Source organism: Prionailurus viverrinus, chromosome B2 (assembly GCF_022837055.1).
Source record: "Prionailurus viverrinus isolate Anna chromosome B2, UM_Priviv_1.0, whole genome shotgun sequence".
Taxonomy (NCBI): domain Eukaryota; kingdom Metazoa; phylum Chordata; class Mammalia; order Carnivora; family Felidae; genus Prionailurus; species Prionailurus viverrinus.
Genome location: NC_062565.1, coordinates 99,163,227 through 99,181,464, shown reverse-complemented (window position 1 = coordinate 99,181,464; position 18,238 = coordinate 99,163,227). Strand labels below are relative to the sequence as shown.

Here is an 18,238-nt window from a genome sequence, read left to right as displayed (position 1 = left end):
CAGAGGAGAGACATACAAGTGAAGCAGGTCTTTAGCATGATGGAAGCCCCATCCTGACCCTTCACGGAAAAATTTCTCCATTCTCTTCAGAGTTTATTCTGGAGGATACAAATCTACAGGGAGTACCAAAGCATTTCTGATATATATAGGAATGTATGTAGTGTCACTAGATGATAAACTGCCACTCTGGGATTGTGGAGGAGTTTAAGTCACATTAGATTTTTTTTTAATTAATTAATTATTTATTTTATTTAAAAGAGAGAATGCATGAGCGCCAGTGGTGGGGGAGGGGCAGAGGGAGAGAGAGACAGAAAGAATCTTTTTTTTAACGTTTATTTTTCAGAGAGAGTGAGAGAGAGAACATGCACAAGCGGGGGAGGGGTAGAGAGAGAGAGGGAGACAAAGAATTCATAGTAAGCTCCAGGCTCTGAGCTGTCAGTGCAGAGCCCAACACGGGGCTCAGACTCACAAATCATGAGATCATGACCTAAGCCGAAGTCAGATGCTTATCCCACTGCACCATCCAGGTGTCCTGAGTGAGAGTCTTAAACAGGCTCCATGCTCAGTGTGGGTCTCGATCCCACAATTCTGGGATCATGATCTGACAGCAATGGACAGATCATCTAAGAAGAAAATCAACATAGAAACAACGGCTTTGAATGACGCATTGGGTCGGATGGACTTGACAGATATATTCAGAAAATTTCATCCTAAAGCAGTGGAATACCATTCTTCTCGAGTGCACATGCAACATTCTCCAGAATAGATCACATCCGGGGGCACAAATCAGCCCTCAACAAGTACAAAAAGATCGAGATCTTACCACGCATATTTTCAGACCACAACACTATGAAACGAAATCAACCACAAGAAAAATTTGGAAAGACAACAAATAGTTGGAAATTAAAGAACATCCTACTACAGAATAAATGGGTTAACCAAGAAGTTAAAGAGGAAATTAAAAAGTACATGGAAGCCAATGAAAATGATAACACCACAGTCCAAAACCTCTGGGATGCAACAAAGGCAGTCATAAGAGAGAGGTATATAGCAACCCAGGCCTTCCTAAAGAAGGAAAAAAAGTCTCAGATACACAACCTAACCTTACACCTTAAAGAGCTGGAAAAAGAACTGCAAATAAAACCCCAAACCAACAGAAGATGGGAAACAATAAAGATTAGAGCAGAAATCAATGCTATCGAAACCAAACAAAAACAAAAAATCAGTAGAACAGAGCAATGAAACCAGGAGCTGGTTCTTTGAAAGAATTAACAAAATTGATAAACCCCTAGCCAGTTTGAACAAAAAGAAAAAGGAAAGGACCCAAATAAATAAAATCAAAAATGAAGGAGAAGAGATCACAACCAACTGCAGAAATACAAACAATAAGAGAGTATTATGAGCAATTATATGCCAATAATTTGGGCAATCTGGAAGAAATGGACAAATCCCTAGAAACATACAAACTACCAAAACTGAAACAGGAAGAAATAGAAAATTTGTAGAGACCCAAAACCAGTAAAGAAATTGAATTAGTAATCAAAAATCTCCCTAAAAACAAGAGCCCGGGGTTGGATGGCTTTCCAGGGGAATTCTTCCAAACATTTAAAGAAGAGTTAATACCTATTCTTTTGAAACTATTCCAAAAAATAGAAATGAAAGGAAAACTTCCAAACTCATTCTATGAGGCCAGCATTACCTTGATTCTAAAACCAGACAAAGACCCCAGTAAAAAGAACTATAGACCAATTTCCCTGATGAACATGGATGCAAAAATTCTCAACAACATACTAGTCAACCGGATCCAACAATACACTGAAAGAATTATTCACCATTATAAAGTGGGATTTATACCTGGGATGCAGGGCTGGTTCAATATCTATAAATCAATCAATGTGATACATCACATTAATAAAGAAAGGACAAGGACAAGAACCAGATGATCCTTTCAATAGATGCAGAGAGAGCATTTGACAAAATACAGCATCCTTTCTTGATAAAAACCTCAAGAAAGTGGGGATAGAAGGATCATACCTCAAGATCATAAAGATTATATACGAAAGACCCACCACTAATATCATCCTCCATGGGGAAAAACTGAGAGCTTTCCCCCTAATGTCAGGAACATAACAGAGATGTTCACCCTCGCCACTGTTATTCAACATAGTGTTGGAAGTCCTAACTTCAGCAATCAGACAATACAAAGAAATAAAAGGCATCCAAATCAGCAAGGAGAAAGTCAAACTTTCCCTCTTCACAGATGACATGATACTCTATATAGAAAACCCAAAAGATTCCACCAAAGAACTGCTAGATAAAAATGCCAATCCATGAATTCAGCAGTGGCAGGATATAAAATGAATGCACAGAAATTGGTTGCATTTCTATACACCAATAATGAAGCAGCAGAAAGAGAAATCAAGGAATCGATCCCATTTACAATTGTACCAAAAACCATAAAATACCTAGGAATAAATCTAACCAAAGAGGTGAAAAACTATACACTGAAAACTATACAGTATAGAAAGCTTATGAAAGAAATTGAAGAAGACACACAAAAAAATGGAAAATTACTCCATGCTCATGGATTGGAAGAACAAATATTGTTAAAATGTCGATACTACCCAAAGCAATCTACACCTTCAATGCAATCCTTATCACAATAACACCAGCATTCTTCACAGAGCTAGAACAAACAATCCTAAAATTTGTATGGAACCAGAAAAGACCCTGAAAAGCCAAAGCAATCCTGAAAAAGAAAACCAGAGCTGGAAGTATCACAATCCCAGACTTCAAGCTATATTACAAAGTTGTAATCATCAAGATAGTATGGTACAGACAGAAAAACAGACACCTTGATCAATGGAACAGAATAGAGAACCCAGAAATGGATTTACAAACATATGGCAAACTAATCTTTGACAAAGCAGGAAAGAATATCCAATGGCATAAAGATAGTCTCCTCAGCAAATAGTGTTGGGAAAACTGGACAGCGACATGTAGGAGAATGAACCTAGACCATTTTCTTACATCATACACAAAAATAAACTCAAAATAGATGAAAGACCTAAATGTAAGACAGGAAGCCATCAAAATCCTTGAAGAGAAAGCAGGCAAAAACCTCTTTGACCTCATCCGCAGCAACTTCTTATTCAACATGTCTCTGGAGACAGGAAACAAAAGCAAAATGAAGTATTGGGACCTCATCAAAATAAAAAGCTTCTGCACAGCAAAGGAAACAATCAGCGAAACTAAAAGGCAAACAATGGAACGGGAGAAGATATTTGCAAATGACATATGGATAAAGGGTTAGTATCCAAAATCCATAAAAAAAACTTATCAAACTCAACACCCAAAAAACAAATAATCCAGTGAAGAAATGGGCAAAAGACATGGACAGACATTTTTCCAAAGAAGACATCCAGGTGGCCAACTGACACATGAAAAAATGCTCAACATCACTCATCATCAGGGAAATACAAATCAAAACCACAATAAGATACCACCTCACACCAGTCAGAATGGCTAAAATTAACAACTCAGGCAATGACAGATGTTGACAAGGATGCAGAGAAAGAGGAACCTTTTTGCACTGCTGGTAGAAATGCAAACTGGGGCAGCCACTCTGGAAAACAGTATGGAGGTTCCTCAAAAAATTAAAAATAGAACCACCCTATAACTCAGCAATTGCACTACTAGGTATTTATCCAAAGGATACAGGTGTGCTGTTTCAAAGGGACACATGCACCCCAATGTTTATAGAAGCTAATGGACAATAGCCAAAGTATGGAAAAGAGCCCAAATGTCCATTGATGGATGAATGGATAAAGAAGATGTGATATATATATATATATATATATATATATATATATATATACACACACACACACCATATATACCATATATACTCTATGGTATATATATATATATACCATAGAGTATTACTCAGCAATCAAAAAGAATGAAATCTTGCCATTTGCAACTACATGGATGGAAATGGAGGCTATTATGCTAAGTGAAATTAGTCAGAGAAAGACAAATATCATATGACTTCACTCATATGAGGACTTTAAGAGATAAAACAGATGAACATAAGGGAAGAGAAACAAAAATAATATAAACACAGGGAGGGGGACCAAACATAAGAGACTCATAAATATGGAGAACAAACTGAGGGTTACTGGAGGGGGTGTGGAGGGGGGATGGGCTAAATGGGTAAGGTACACTAAGGAATCTACTCCTGAAATCATTGTTGCACTATATGCTAACTAATTTGGATGTAAGTTTTTAAAAAATAAAATTAAAAAAATAAATAAGTAAAACTAAGGCCATTAAAAGTAAAAAATAAAAATAAAAAAAGAAATCAGTCAAAGGGATGAAAAGTGCAGCATAGGGAATGTAATCAGCACTATTGTAATAGCTTTGTATGGTGACAGAGGGTGACTACATTTATATTATCATGGTAAATAATTATAAACTTATTTTGTAATGTATATAATTGCAGAATCACTATATTGTATAGCTGAAACTAATATTATATTGTGTGTCAGTTGTACTTCAGTAACAAACAATAATAAATATATACATACATACTTTTACATGGATTTTTTTAAACCCACAACATGAGGATCAAGGTTCATTTTTTTCTAATACAAATATCCAGCTGTATTCTGGCACCATTTATTGAAAAGACCAACCTTTCCCCACTATCATAAATCAAGTGACCCTGGGGCGCCAGGGTGGCTCAGTGGGTTAAGCATCCAACTCTTGATTTTGGCTCAGGTCATGATCTCCTGGTTCATGAGCTCAAGCCCTGTGTCAGGAACAGCACTGACAGTGCAGAACAGCCTGCTGGAGGTTCTCTCTTTCCCTCTCTCTCTGCCCCCCCTCTCCCGTGCTCTCTTTCTCTCTCTAAATAAATAGATAAACTTTAAAAATAAATAAAAATTAAAAAATAAATGGCCCTAACTGTGTGGTCTATTTCTGGACACTGTATTCTGTTCCATTGACGTATTTGTCTATCTGTGTTCCAGTACCACACATACTAACTACTGTAGCTCTGTAATTTCTCCCAGCATTGTTTTGTAGTTTTCAGGATAGAGGTCTTCAGTATCTCTCATTAGGTTTATTCTTAGGTATTTAATGTATTTTGATGCTATTTTAGATACCGTCGTGGTTGTATTTTATTTTCCAATTGTTCCTGCAATCATTTTTGTATCCTGTTTTCCCATTTTGCTTCCCACTAATTTCACTTTCTTATCTGAAGCTCACAGCCCATGTGCAGAACAGGTGCACTTGGGCCTAACGGATGATCCAGTCCAGGAAAAGGGAATAGGTTTTATTTCATTTGCAAATGGAACAGTTAGGCATGGCTCCCTAGAGTGATGGGTTAAGGAGGCTTCTTTTTTTTTTTTTTTTTTTTTTTTTATTTTTATTTTTTTCAACGTTTATTTATTTTTGGGACAGAGAGAGACAGAGCATGAACAGGGGAGGGGCAGAGAGAGAGGGAGACACAGAATCGGAAACAGGCTCCAGGCTCTGAGCCATCAGCCCAGAGCCCGACGTGGGGCTCGAACTCACGGACCGCGAGATCGTGACCTGGCTGAAGTCGGTCGCTTAACCGACTGCGCCACCCAGGCGCCCCTTAAGGAGGCTTCTGAAACCACATCTGTATCTCGGTATTTTTAGAATCTTTTAGAGTTATAATTTAACATTATTTTAAGTCTTAAAAATACAGAAATAATGATAGGTATCATTTCTACCAAAGGGAAATAAGAGTCACCCCCTTGCAATGGCAAATGCACAGAAGTTTATTCCATGCTAAATCATTTGCACTTTTCCCTGGTTTCTGTCTTGACTGGCTACAGAGCACACAACAACAGAGGCTGGGGAACACTGGGAACTTTTTTCTGCTCCTATCGCTCTGCACACTTGTGATAACTGAAGCTGTTACACAGACTATACCAAAGGTATTTGCCCAGTACCTAGCAGAAAAATGTCTCGAGAACAACGTCAAGGGAAGTGGGGCTTTTGCGTCAAACCTGCTGCTGTGTGTTGTTCAGCCCATGACTTATCTGGCTGCGTATCATATCCACAACCTATTTCTTTAGTCACTGTAGTCTTCTCTATGTGATACATCAGTTTTGCTCTGCTTCCATGGTCACAGCTATTGCTCTAAAACATCTCCATTTCTGCCCTTGTACCTGTGTTCGTCACATGGTCATTATGTTTTTCTGGGCCTCCCTTGTCTCTCTGTGTCATGTCCTGCTTCCTCTGATTCTCCCAGTCCCTTCTCTCAATCTCTCTCTCTCTCTCTAGATATTTTTCACAGTGATAAATATTTGTTTATACAAGCATGAAACATATACGTATGTGTATATAATATATATATATTCACAAGTGATTAAAAGTAAACATGAAATAACATACAATAAGGGAATCTAAAAGCATTAAATACAGGGGAAAATTTATTAAGTTAAAATCACAAAAGGATACAAAGATGAATAGTGCATTTAAATGTTACATCATTTTTCTAAATATTACTTTCTCTCATTCACCCCTTCCCTGAGGATGTCCAAAGAGAGTGACACTATTTTCAGTGCTCAGACACCTGAGAGCCCACTTCCATGACTCTGGTGACAGCGGGGCCAGACACAGACCAAGCACAAAGGGCCCCTTCCCTACCACTTGCCCTGCAAGGCGCAGTCTCCAGGCTCAGAGTCCCGCCTTCACTCTGCTGGGCCGCACACTCAGGAGTTCTTTCAGATATGAAATCCTAAGGCAGGTTCCCCCTTCTCTCCACAGTGATCTCAACTGGGGAATCTCCCTCAACAGATTCCTACACCGAAGCTGTTTTACCTATACATCCAAAACGTGTATCCTCAGGCACCCAGGTCCTTGTCTCCTGAAACTTTCCTCCCCTCAGCTTTGAAATGTCCAGGCCCGAGTGCCTTGTGCCACTTCAGCAACAGCAGCACCTTCCCCCTGCCCTGTTTCAGTGACTTCCTTTCCTGAAGCAGTGTCATGTGCCCATAATGTTTCACTTCTCTCTTCCCTTAGAGTCACTTGAGGTCAAGTCAGAAATATAACTTCCGCATTTGGACCTGCGCAAACACAGTGGGAAAACTCTTCAAGCAAAATCTCAACAAAGAGGCTATTTAATAGTGATTCTATGAAGAAAAAACAAACAAACATGAGAATCATAATTTTAGGACAAAGATCAAACTAGGGCAAGCATTCATAATAAATAATGACATATTAATTCCTTAATATAAATATTTCTCACAAATCAAGGAAAATAGAGTACCCTAATATAAAAGCGGGCAAAAGGTATAAACAGATTATTTCATCAAAGAAGAAATGCAAATGGTTCATTGAAAATTTTCATGTTCAAATTTTGATAAAAATATGAAACTTAAAACTGTGGGATACAGATTCTTACCTGTCAAATTGCCAAAGATTTTTTAAAATGCATAATAATCTATACTAGTGAGGCTATAATGAGATAGTCACATAGGGAGAGTGAAAATTGATACAGATGTTTTGGAAGCAATGTGTCGGTGTGTGTGAAAAGCCTTTAAAATGTTCATTCTTTTATGCCTTTTGACCTAAGGAATCTGACCTGAAGAAATACATAACATTTGGGCAAGGATTTATATATACAGATGTTCATCACAGTGTTATATTAAAATTGTAAGTGATGTAAACATTTAACAATAAGAGAATAATTAAACAAAATAAGATCTATTCATTTGATAAAATACTATGAAGGGTGGTGCCTGGGTGGTTCTGTCATTTGAGCATCTGACTCTCGATGTCAACTCAGGGGATGATATGGTTCGTGAGTTTTAGCCCTGCGTTGAGTTCCATGCTGAGTGTGGAGCCTGCTTGAGATTCTCTCTCTCTCACTCTCTCTCGCTGCCCCTCACCCTTGCCCGTGTGCTCATTCTCTCTCCAAAATAAAAAAAAATACATATTATGAAGGTATTAAATTTTTTCAAAACCATTGAGTGAGATGGAGAAATTATAAATTGCATCTCTTGGTGTTGCTTTATTTTTCATATCTTGAAACTGGACAGCAAAATTTTCATTACCCGTTGGGTCATCTGGGTGACTCAGTCGGTTGAGCATCCAGCTCTTGATTACGGCTCTGCTCATGATCTCACAGTTCATGAGTTCAAGGCTTCACACTGACGGTGCAGAGCCTACTTGGGATTCTCTCTCTCTCAGCCCCTCCCCCACTCACATGCTTGCTCTCTTTCTCTCTCTCTCAAAAATAAAAACAAAAATAATTTTTTTCATTAACCATTTATATTTCTTTGTTTTTTCAGTTTTACTGAGTTCTTTTTGTTTCTTTTTAATTTTTTTAAATGTTTATTTATCTGTGAGGGAGAAAGAGACAGAATGTAAGCAGGAGAGGAGCAGAAAGAGAAGGAGACACGGAATCTAAAGCAGGCTCAGGCTCTGAGCTGACAGCACAGAGCCCAACACCGGTTTCGCACTCACAAACTGTGAGATCATGACCCGAGCTGAAGCCAGACGCTCAACTGACTGAGCCTCCCGGGCACCCCTATTGAGTTGTATTTGACATATAGCACTGTATTAGTTTAAGGTGTATAACATCAGGATATGGTTTATGTATATATTGCAAAATGTTTACCACAATAATTTTAGCTAACACCCATCACTTCACACACTTAGTTTGTGTGTGTGTGTGTGTGTGTGTGTGTGTGTGTCTGGTGAGAACTTCTAAGATTGACTCTCTTAGCAACTTTAAAATATACAATATAGTGTTGTAAACTATAGTCAGACCATGCTGAATATTACATCCCCAGGACTTATTCATCTTATGACGGTACATTTGGACCTTTGATCCCCTACACTTATTCCCCCACCCCCACCCCTGCCTCTGGCCACCACATATCTGTTTCCTGTTTCTATGAGTTCATCTTTTTAGATTCTACATATAAGTAAGATTGTATACTATTTGTCGTTCTCTGTCTGACTTATTTTCATTTATACTTCTTTTTTCTGGCTTTCTCTTTTTCTCTAATTCTCTATGTTAAGAATTTCAAAGTGTTTAAAATTCTTTTTTTAAAAGACTCTTCACTGAGATGGAGATTCGAAAAGTAGGTAATCTTAAATTCTGCAGAGGCCAGGGAGTCATACCCATCCTCGTGACATCTCTTCCCCTTTCACTTCTAACATCCTATGATTACCTGGTGACACACAAACTTGAAACCCTCAGAGTAGGTGTATTCACAGATCCACATCACTAATTTCCATGCTCATGTTGAGGCTGTTGCTACTGCACTGAGGGAGGAGGGTTGGGGGCAGAGTTTAGCAGAACTCCCTAAGCACCTGCAAGTTTTGTTTTGCCCGATTCCTCTTACTGCTTTTAGCAACCATCTCAGTACATTCTCAGCCCTCACAATGAGGGATGAAAAGCAAAAGGGAAATGAGGAGTGTTGTCACTAAAACAGGCAAGCTGGACTGGGCCCTTGCTGCTCAAAAGGTGGCCCAGGGACAACTGTCACCTGGGAGCATGTTAGAAATGCAGACTCATGGACCCTTGGTACCTAAAACCTCCTAAGTCAGGATCTGAATTCTATGATACTAAATAACAGGGGTGCCTGGGTGACTCTCTCAATTGAGCACCTGACTCTTGATTTTGGCTCAGGTCATGTTCCCAGGGTTGTGGGATTGAGCCCCACATTGAGCTCCATGCAGAGCGTGGAACCTGCTTGAGATTCTCTCTCTCTCTCTGCCCCTCTACCACTCATGTACGTGTGCATGCACATGCTCTCTCTCTCTCTAAAAATATATATATACATATATATATGTATATATATATAATACTGAATAGCATATAGCAAAAATGTATTGTTCTATGTATTTAATAAAAGCTTTTGCTTCCCATTCTTAATTTTTAAAACTTAGTTGGGGCGCCTGGGTGGCGCAGTCGGTTAAGCGTCCGACTTCAGCCAGATCACGATCTCGTGGTCCGTGAGTTCGAGCCCCGCGTCAGGCTCTGGGCTGATGGCTCGGAGCCTGGAGCCTGTTTCTGATTCTGTGTCTCCCTCTCTCTCTGCCCCTCCCGCGTTCATGCTCTGTCTCTCTCTGTCCCAAAAATAAATTAAAAACGTTGAAAAAACAATAAAAAAAAAAAGAAAAAGAAAAAAAACTTAGTTGATTTCCTTAGAATTTTCCCTTTTAAAATGAACTGATTCTTTTTTTTCTTTCCAGTGAGAATTTGAAAGATAATTGGTTAAGGTCCACAAAAATGATACATCAAAGAGTATCCTTGACTTCTGTGGCTGTGATAGTAATACCAGTGTGTCATTCTTAACAGGCTGTTGAAGAAAACACAAATAGGTCTTCTAGCGCCCCAAAACATGGAGGATGGATCCTGGACAACTGCCCTATTATAAAAGAACTGTGGATAGTCTTAGTCGAGAAAGGAATTATACCTGACTTAGTAATCTGCTTATCAGATACAGAAAACAATGGTTGGTATATATTCATCATGTAAATTTGAAAGTGAAGTTTTTCTTGATGATAATATGTTTAGTTACAATACAAAATGGAAAACTCTCCACTCTCCCTAGGTACATATTCCACCCCAACAATCCCTTCATGACTTAGAGGTACACAAAATGAGACATCCATTCACCAAGTAGATGGCCAGGGATAGCGTGCTGGATCCCTGGATGTTCCATCAGGCCCGAACAATTATTCTTTGGTGCTCAGTTTAACACCCCATTCCCAGTCAGCACTATAACTTCTAAATGAGAAATATATAAGGCTGAGAGTAGAGACTATATACCTGTTCTTATTCACCTCAAATGGGAAATATTAAGTATATAAAGATAGAAGAACTCAATTTTAACTATTCCATCCCTTTGTACAAAGCTATAATAATCAAAGAAGTGTGGTACTGGCATAAAAACTGACCCCTAGAATAAAGAGCCCAGAAATACACCCCTACACATATGGTTAACTAATTTTTGACATGGGGGCTAAGAATATTCTGTCATCTTGCCTTTTAAGGAAATATATTTGAAAAGAGTTTCAAGGGGGGGAAATATATTATCTCTTTTCATGTTTTAATTATTTTTAACATGCCAATATATATCTCTTAGAAAGGATTTGAGATGGTCTCAGTATTTTAAAGAACCTGGGCTCTACTTAAATAAATGCTTAAAGGAAAATGTATTTGGATTTAGGCAGAAATAATTTTTCATTGTTAATTTCCAAAATATATCTCACTGTATTTTATAGAGCTTCAAAGTTAATGTTATTCTCTTTATATTTCAGGAAAATATTTACTGAATAGACTGTATTTAGAGAATAAACCTGAAATTGACTCTAAGATTTTAGAAAGATTATTAGATGAACTACAAAAGAAAAAAAAAGAGGAAGAAGAAGCAAGGTAAAATCTGCCTGGCTTAATAAAACAAGTTAACGAATCTTTTATATCTATTTACAAGCTACATTTATGAAATATCTTTAATAACAAAACAGTGGTCCACTAAGTAGATCCAATTCTTAAAAAACAAAACAAAACAAACAGTAGTTTTACAAATACTTTCAGATTCTCTAAAGTACCGAGTTGGGCATGTTTTCTCAGCCCGAAATCGAACTTACTCTAGATCAGATGTTGACTCTCAAAAGACACTGTAAAAAAAAACTGAGCACAAGCAAGACTTTTTTTTTACCATATTTGTCTGTGACTTAAATAATTTCGCTGACTGGTATCCACAAATTGAAGAATAACATGATAAAAAGTAAATGAAAGTACACTTGTGTGAAATAACTAAAATCTGAACCCTGACTATGTTCTACATAAGGAGAAAACAAGACTAATTGTTTATAGTTGGCAGGCTCAACATCAAAGTTTATTTTCCAGTCTGGGTGCAATGAAGAGCTTTTACAAATGTGAGCACCTATCTATTTGTCCATGGCAGGGTCAAGAACTAAACTTTAATAAACTGTCAGGTTCTTCAGATTGGAGAATAAAATATGAAAAGAAGCAGTGACTTAATTTGCTAATTGTTCTTTCTTGCTGAAACGTGCTTTAGATTGTAATTCATCCACTGGGATTCCTGCTTCTCAAAGTGATAATGTAAGAATTAAATTTCTTTATGCTAATCCACCAAAGCTCCTGCCGTTAAGGACAACACCTATAGACAGGAGCTTTCTCGAATGCTATTTCCTTTTCCCCTCAGATATCAGCAGTTAGAGCTGGGATTTAGGAGCCTCTTTGAACTCTAGAAATTATGAAGCTGGGAGACACATAATGAGGGGCAGGGGAGGCAGATAACTGATAAGTGTATGTCAGAGGGATTTTTTTTCCAGTGTTTACTCTTCATCTAAGTTAGCCATTCCTTTAAGAACTCAATACCAAAATATATGAAGTATAATTTAGTTAGGTTATTTAATAAAAGTGTTTGATATATTGAGTACAAGATATTGATTCAGACAATAATTACAAATGTATTACATTTGCTTTCAACTTTTACAAGTTTTCTTATAAATGGAGCTACCATCTGCTAAGGTTTAAGGGATTACCTAATTTTTTCCCAGTGTATGAGAAAAGGAAATATTTGAGAACAGATGAAGATATTAACACAAGAGTAAAACAAAGTTCATGTGGTTTTTAGACTGAAGGTCTGCAACATTTTAAGGAGATAATTTAGAATACATACTACATATACATGTATCTTTTTTTTTGAGAGAGAGAGTGAAAGAGAGAGAAGGAGGGATAGAGTGCATGCATAGCAGGGGGAACAGAGGGAGGAGAGAGAGAATCCCAAGCAGGTTCCACTTTGTCAGTATAGAGCTCAACGCAGGGCTTGATCCCACAACCTTGAGATTATGCCTGAGCCAAAACCAGGAGTCGGGACACTTGACTGACTAAGCCACCCAGGCGCCCCACATGTATCATTTTTTTAAACAAGGAAAAGAGAACTCCACTTTCTCCCTACTCTACCTTCATTTCCCTTTTATCCTATGGAACTCTGTGAGCTGTCTCTATAATCAATTGTTACCTCTTTTGATTCCAAATTGTCACATCTTTGTAAACTTCTTATAGGCAAAGATTTGCCCAGATTGAAACAAGCTTTTCTGCATCTTTATATGTTCTGTATATTTTCTAATTTCTATATTTTAAAAATTCAACATGAGTATTTTTAAATTTTTTTTTTTAACGTTTTATTTTATTTTTGAGACAGAGAGAGACAGAGCATGAACGGGGGAGGGTCAGAGAGAGAGGGAGACACAGAATCTGAAACAGGCTCCAGGCTCTGAGCCGTCAGCATGGAGCCCGACGTGGGGCTCGAACTCACGGACTGCGAGATCGTGACCTGAGCCGAAGTCGGACGCTTAACCGACTGAGCCACCCAGGCGCCCCAACATGAGTATTTTTAAACAAACATTTTTTCATATGCTGGAGAGAATGAAATTTAAAACTGTTAAAAAGAAAAAAGAAAAGTAATTTACAGGCCTTGCATCTCAGTTGGAAAGGAGATAAAATTAACAGGATTAAAAATTACAACTTGGGCCAAATATCTACAGACACACTGAATTCTGCAGCTTTTTTTTTTAAATTTTTTTTTCAACGTTTATTTATTTTTGGGACAGAGAGAGACAGAGCATGAACGGGGGAAGGGCAGAGAGAGAGGGAGACACAGAATCGGAAACAGGCTCCAGGCTCTGAGCCATCAGCCCAGAGCCTGATGCGGGGCTCAAACTCACAGACCGCGAGATCGTGACCTGGCTGAAGTCAGACGCTTAACCGACTGTGCCACCCAGGCGCCCCGAATTCTGCAGCTTTTATAGCAGCAGTTTACAGATGTGCCAGTCAAGTCCAAGATAATTTCTGTCCTTCCATTTTGTCTTTGACTCATTTATCCAAGTGGTTTTGTAGAAGTGACTAACAACTGACAGCAAAATTCTTCCTCATTCTTGTCAAGTCTTAGATTCTTAGCAGTGGCTTACTATATTTAGGCTGTGGACAAGGAAAGGTTCACAAAAGAGCCCTGCCTGAAATAAACAGGATGACTGCTGATGGGCACGCAGTCAAATGGGGAAGGGATGAAGAAAGAATATCCAGGAGTCTCAGAGGTCCGGGTCATGAACAAAGAGAACTCGAATTACACCACGACTGCAAGCGAGATTGCAGGATTTAGAATACCTAAATGAGAGAACATTCCCTAGTAACAAGAAATACGTCTGTTGGCAAAAGAAGTATAGCAGTGTCTTTTGAAAAGAATAGAAATAATTAGATTTTCACAAGATGGAGAAAAGGATGCAAAGAACACTGAATATGGAGAAGGACAGATTTACAGAACAGTCAGAAAAACTGCCCCAGCGTGGGCAACCAGTATGAATAGGCTCTACTTAATTCATCCCCTGTTGGTGAATACTTGATGCAATTTTTTGTTTTTTGTTTTTTTAAATGCAATCGACATTCTTATTCATGTGTCTTTGTACAGTAGTATGTCAATTCTCGAGAGTTAATTCCTAGATATAGAATTTTAGGTCAAAGGTATATAAATTTTAATTTTAACAAGTATTGCTTTACTTTATCACTTTACTAGCTTTCCTTATACCTGTCTTTATCATGAAGGCAGGCTTAGTGCTTCAACCCTAGTGAAAAACAGATTCCCTCCAGATATTTATATTTTTATATTTCAAGTCTCCAAATTTCATTATTACTGTGTTGAGTGGAAATAAGGAAATAATTTTTCTGATTACAAAGATAATTATCTATTCAATATAGAAAATTTTTATTTTATTTTATTATCATTTTTTATTTTTTTATTAAAAAAAATTTTTTTTTCAACGTTTATTTATTTTTGGGACAGAGAGAGACAAAGCATGAACGGGGGAGGGGCAGAGAGAGAGGGAGACACAGAATCGGAAACAGGCTCCAGGCTCTGAGCCATCAGCCCAGAGCCTGACGAGGGGCTCGAACTCAGGGACCGTGAGATCGTGACCTGGCTGAAGTCGGATGCTTAACCGACTGCGCCACCTAGGCGCCCCTATTATCATTTTTTTAAATGTTTATTCACCTTTGAGAGAGAGAGAGAGAGACAGCACACAAGCAGGGGAGTGGTAGAAAGAGAGGGGGCGACACAGAATCGGAAGCAGGCTCCAGGCTCTGAGCTGTCAGCACAGAGCCCGACATGGTGCTCAAACTTACGAACCGTGAGATCATGACCTGAGCCGAAGTCGGACACTTAACTGACTGAGCCACCCAGGTGCCCCTAGAAAATTTTTAAATGCAAAAAATGATAAGTAAAAGAAAAAATTCTCATAATGCCAGCATCCAGAAATAATTACTGTGAACAGTTTGACTAGTTTTCTTCTAATCTTTTGATCATTTATATAAATTTTAAGTACAAAATTAAAATTAGATTATACATAGTTTTATATTATGCTTTTTTGTCACTTAACATTATTTTGTGAACATTTTCCACTTAATCCGAAGGGAAAATGGTACTTCTCCCATTTACCTTTTCAAATTGGAGTAAGACAATCCTTTATTAATTTTGACAAATTTCCCAATTAACAGCCAAAGTTTTTTAAAGTGTAACATTGCAACTTTCCTTACCAAAAAAAAAAAGAAAAAAACTGGGGAAAAAAAAAACCTGGAAAATTAACTGACTTCAATATCAGCAAAGTAAACATTTACAGTGTAAAGTTAAAAAGTATAATGAACATTATACACAACTTACTCTATTTTTTACCATCATAAGCCTCAAATACTGTAACATTGTGAGATGTCTGAATTTCCAAAGATGATTAAATTTTGGACATTTTCGTTTCAGAAAAGCCACTGAAGAGGCATTGAGAATACAAGAAAACCAAAGCCTGTTGGAAGCTATGAATGAGAAAGCAAAAGGCAAACACAGATTTATATCACTAATAATGTGTCATTTAATTTTGTGTTGTTACTGCAGGAAACTGCAGTATTTCAAGTGAATTACAGACAACGTGACCATATATCCCTGTTTGCCCATGAGAGTCTAGGTTTATGCCTGTGGTATTGAAATATTTATTTGATCCCTTTTCATTCTCAGTGTTCCAATTTAGATAATAAATTATATGGTCACTAGAGTAATGGAGTCATAGGAAAAGAGCTCCCACACAGATACCTACGTGTGCACCCTCTACATGGATCATATGCAGCATGTCCTAAAACAGCTGCCCTCGTCATGTACGACACACGGCTGCTGGAATTCTGGTAGAAGGATTCCTGGGGAAGTTGAGAAAACAGCCAATCTCCTGCTATACCTATTTTCTTTGAACTTAAACTTCTATCTCCATTACAGAAGAATTTACTCCAAAAGTTTCTTTTAAGACTGAAGCTTGGGGCGCCTGGGTGGCGCAGTCGGTTAAGCGCCCGACTTCAGCCAGGTCACGATCTCGCGGTCCGTGAGTTCGAGTCCTGCGTCAGGCTCTGGGCTGATGGCTCAGAGCCTGGAGCCTGTTTCCGATTCTGTGTCTCCCTCTCTCTCTGCCCCTCCCCCGTTCATGCTCTGTCTCTCTCTGTCCCAAAAATAAATAAAAGTTGAAAAAACAAATTTTTTTTTAAAAGACTGAAGCTCTTAGCCTAGGGTTCATGGATAAAATTCAGAGGCCTGTGAGCTTGAATGGGGAAGTAACTACAACTTTATTTTCCCTAACCTTTATCTGAAATTTAATATTTCCTTCAACTGGTAATTAATATAGGCAACAAACCATAATAGTATCAGTAGTATCTTGACTTTGTCACCAATAGGAACAAAAATACTTTCATGTCACATTACAGTTTTATATATCCTGGTTATGCTTATCACTATTTCAAAATGATGGTAGTTATTAAACCAATTGCTACCTGTTGTTATTTAATGCATTAGTAAAGTTCACAAATTTCCTACAGCACAAAATTTATTTTGATATCTTCATACCTACATTTCAATATAATTGGATTCTTATGAATTTTATTTTATGGGTGTGGAAGCATTATTCTAAGGAGGGCCCATAAGTTTCATCAGACTGCCAGAAGGGTCCATTATTCAAAAGAGTAAAAAGTGTCTATTTCAGTTTTCCTTTGCTGGCAACAAGCCACCCCAAAACTGTAAAAGAGCCACATTTGTATTCCGTACACGTTTCTGTGGGTCAGGACTTAACTCGGGGCTAATCTCTCCCTGCTCCCTGGGAAGCTCGTTCAGGCTTTGAGTGGCCACCTCAGAAGTCAGTCCTCCAGCCCCAGACAGGTTTTCAGAGACTGCAGCCTTGACCAACATCTTCATTTGACTTCATCAGAGACCCAAAGACAGACCCACCGGTCAAGCTACCCCCAAAATCCCGACCCCAGGACCTGCAAGGATAACATGTGATTATTGTTGTTTTAATCACTAAATTTTGGAGTTCTTTATTATGAAGCAATAGACAACTAATACAACACATACTTAATAAAATCGCAGATAGTATAAGGATCTTAACACATTTTTTCAATCCATTCCTGACTTATCTGGTACACAGATTAGCCACTAGAATTCTAGAAAAAGTATTAGAACTTTTTACACTTCTCAGCATCATTATATAAACTCTTCATTTGTATATTTTATAAAGTACCTAATATGGAAAAGAATTCAATTTATAGGGATACCTTGGGGGCTCAGTTGGTTAAGCATCTAACTCTTGATTTTGGCTCAGGTCATGATCTTGCAGTTGGTGAGATCGAGCCCCAAATTGTGCTCTGCACTCACAGTGCAGAGCCTGCTTGGTATTCTCTTTCTCCCTCTCTCTCTCTCTGTTCCTCTCCTGCTGGCACATGCTCTCTCTCTCTCTCAAAAATAAATAAATTTTTTTAATATTTATTTATTTTTGGGAGAGAGAGAGAGACAGAGAGTGAGCAGGGGAAGGGCAGAGAGAGAGAGAGAGAGAGAGAGAGAGGGAGACACAGAATCTGCAGCAGGCTCCAAGCTCTGAGCTTTCAGCACAGAACCTGATGGGCTCGAACTCATAAACTGTGAGATCATGACCTGAGCTGAAGCTGGGCACTTAACCAACTGAGCCACCCAGGTGCCCAAAAAATAAATAAACTTAAAAAAAAAAGAATTCAACTTAAAAATAACTACATGTATGCATGTTAGGCATTTGATAATTTTTTTTACTATGAGAAGATACTCAGTTGAAAGACATTGTGAGTTTCGGCCGTACAGCACATAACGTCATGCCAAGCCCT

General features: G+C 38.2%; 1 protein-coding gene across 2 annotated transcripts in view; it reads left to right on the top strand.

Moving 5' to 3' along the window:
• AK9 (adenylate kinase 9) overlaps window positions 1-18,238 on the top strand; it is a 133,873-nt gene that overhangs the window by 51,938 nt on the left and 63,697 nt on the right. For both annotated transcript variants that reach the window (XM_047860268.1, XM_047860269.1), the window contains 3 exons: window positions 10,352-10,508; window positions 11,317-11,431; window positions 15,834-15,907. In XM_047860268.1, coding sequence (XP_047716224.1) covers window positions 10,352-10,508; window positions 11,317-11,431; window positions 15,834-15,907 — 346 coding nt within the window. The remainder of the gene's footprint in view (window positions 1-10,351; window positions 10,509-11,316; window positions 11,432-15,833; window positions 15,908-18,238) is intronic.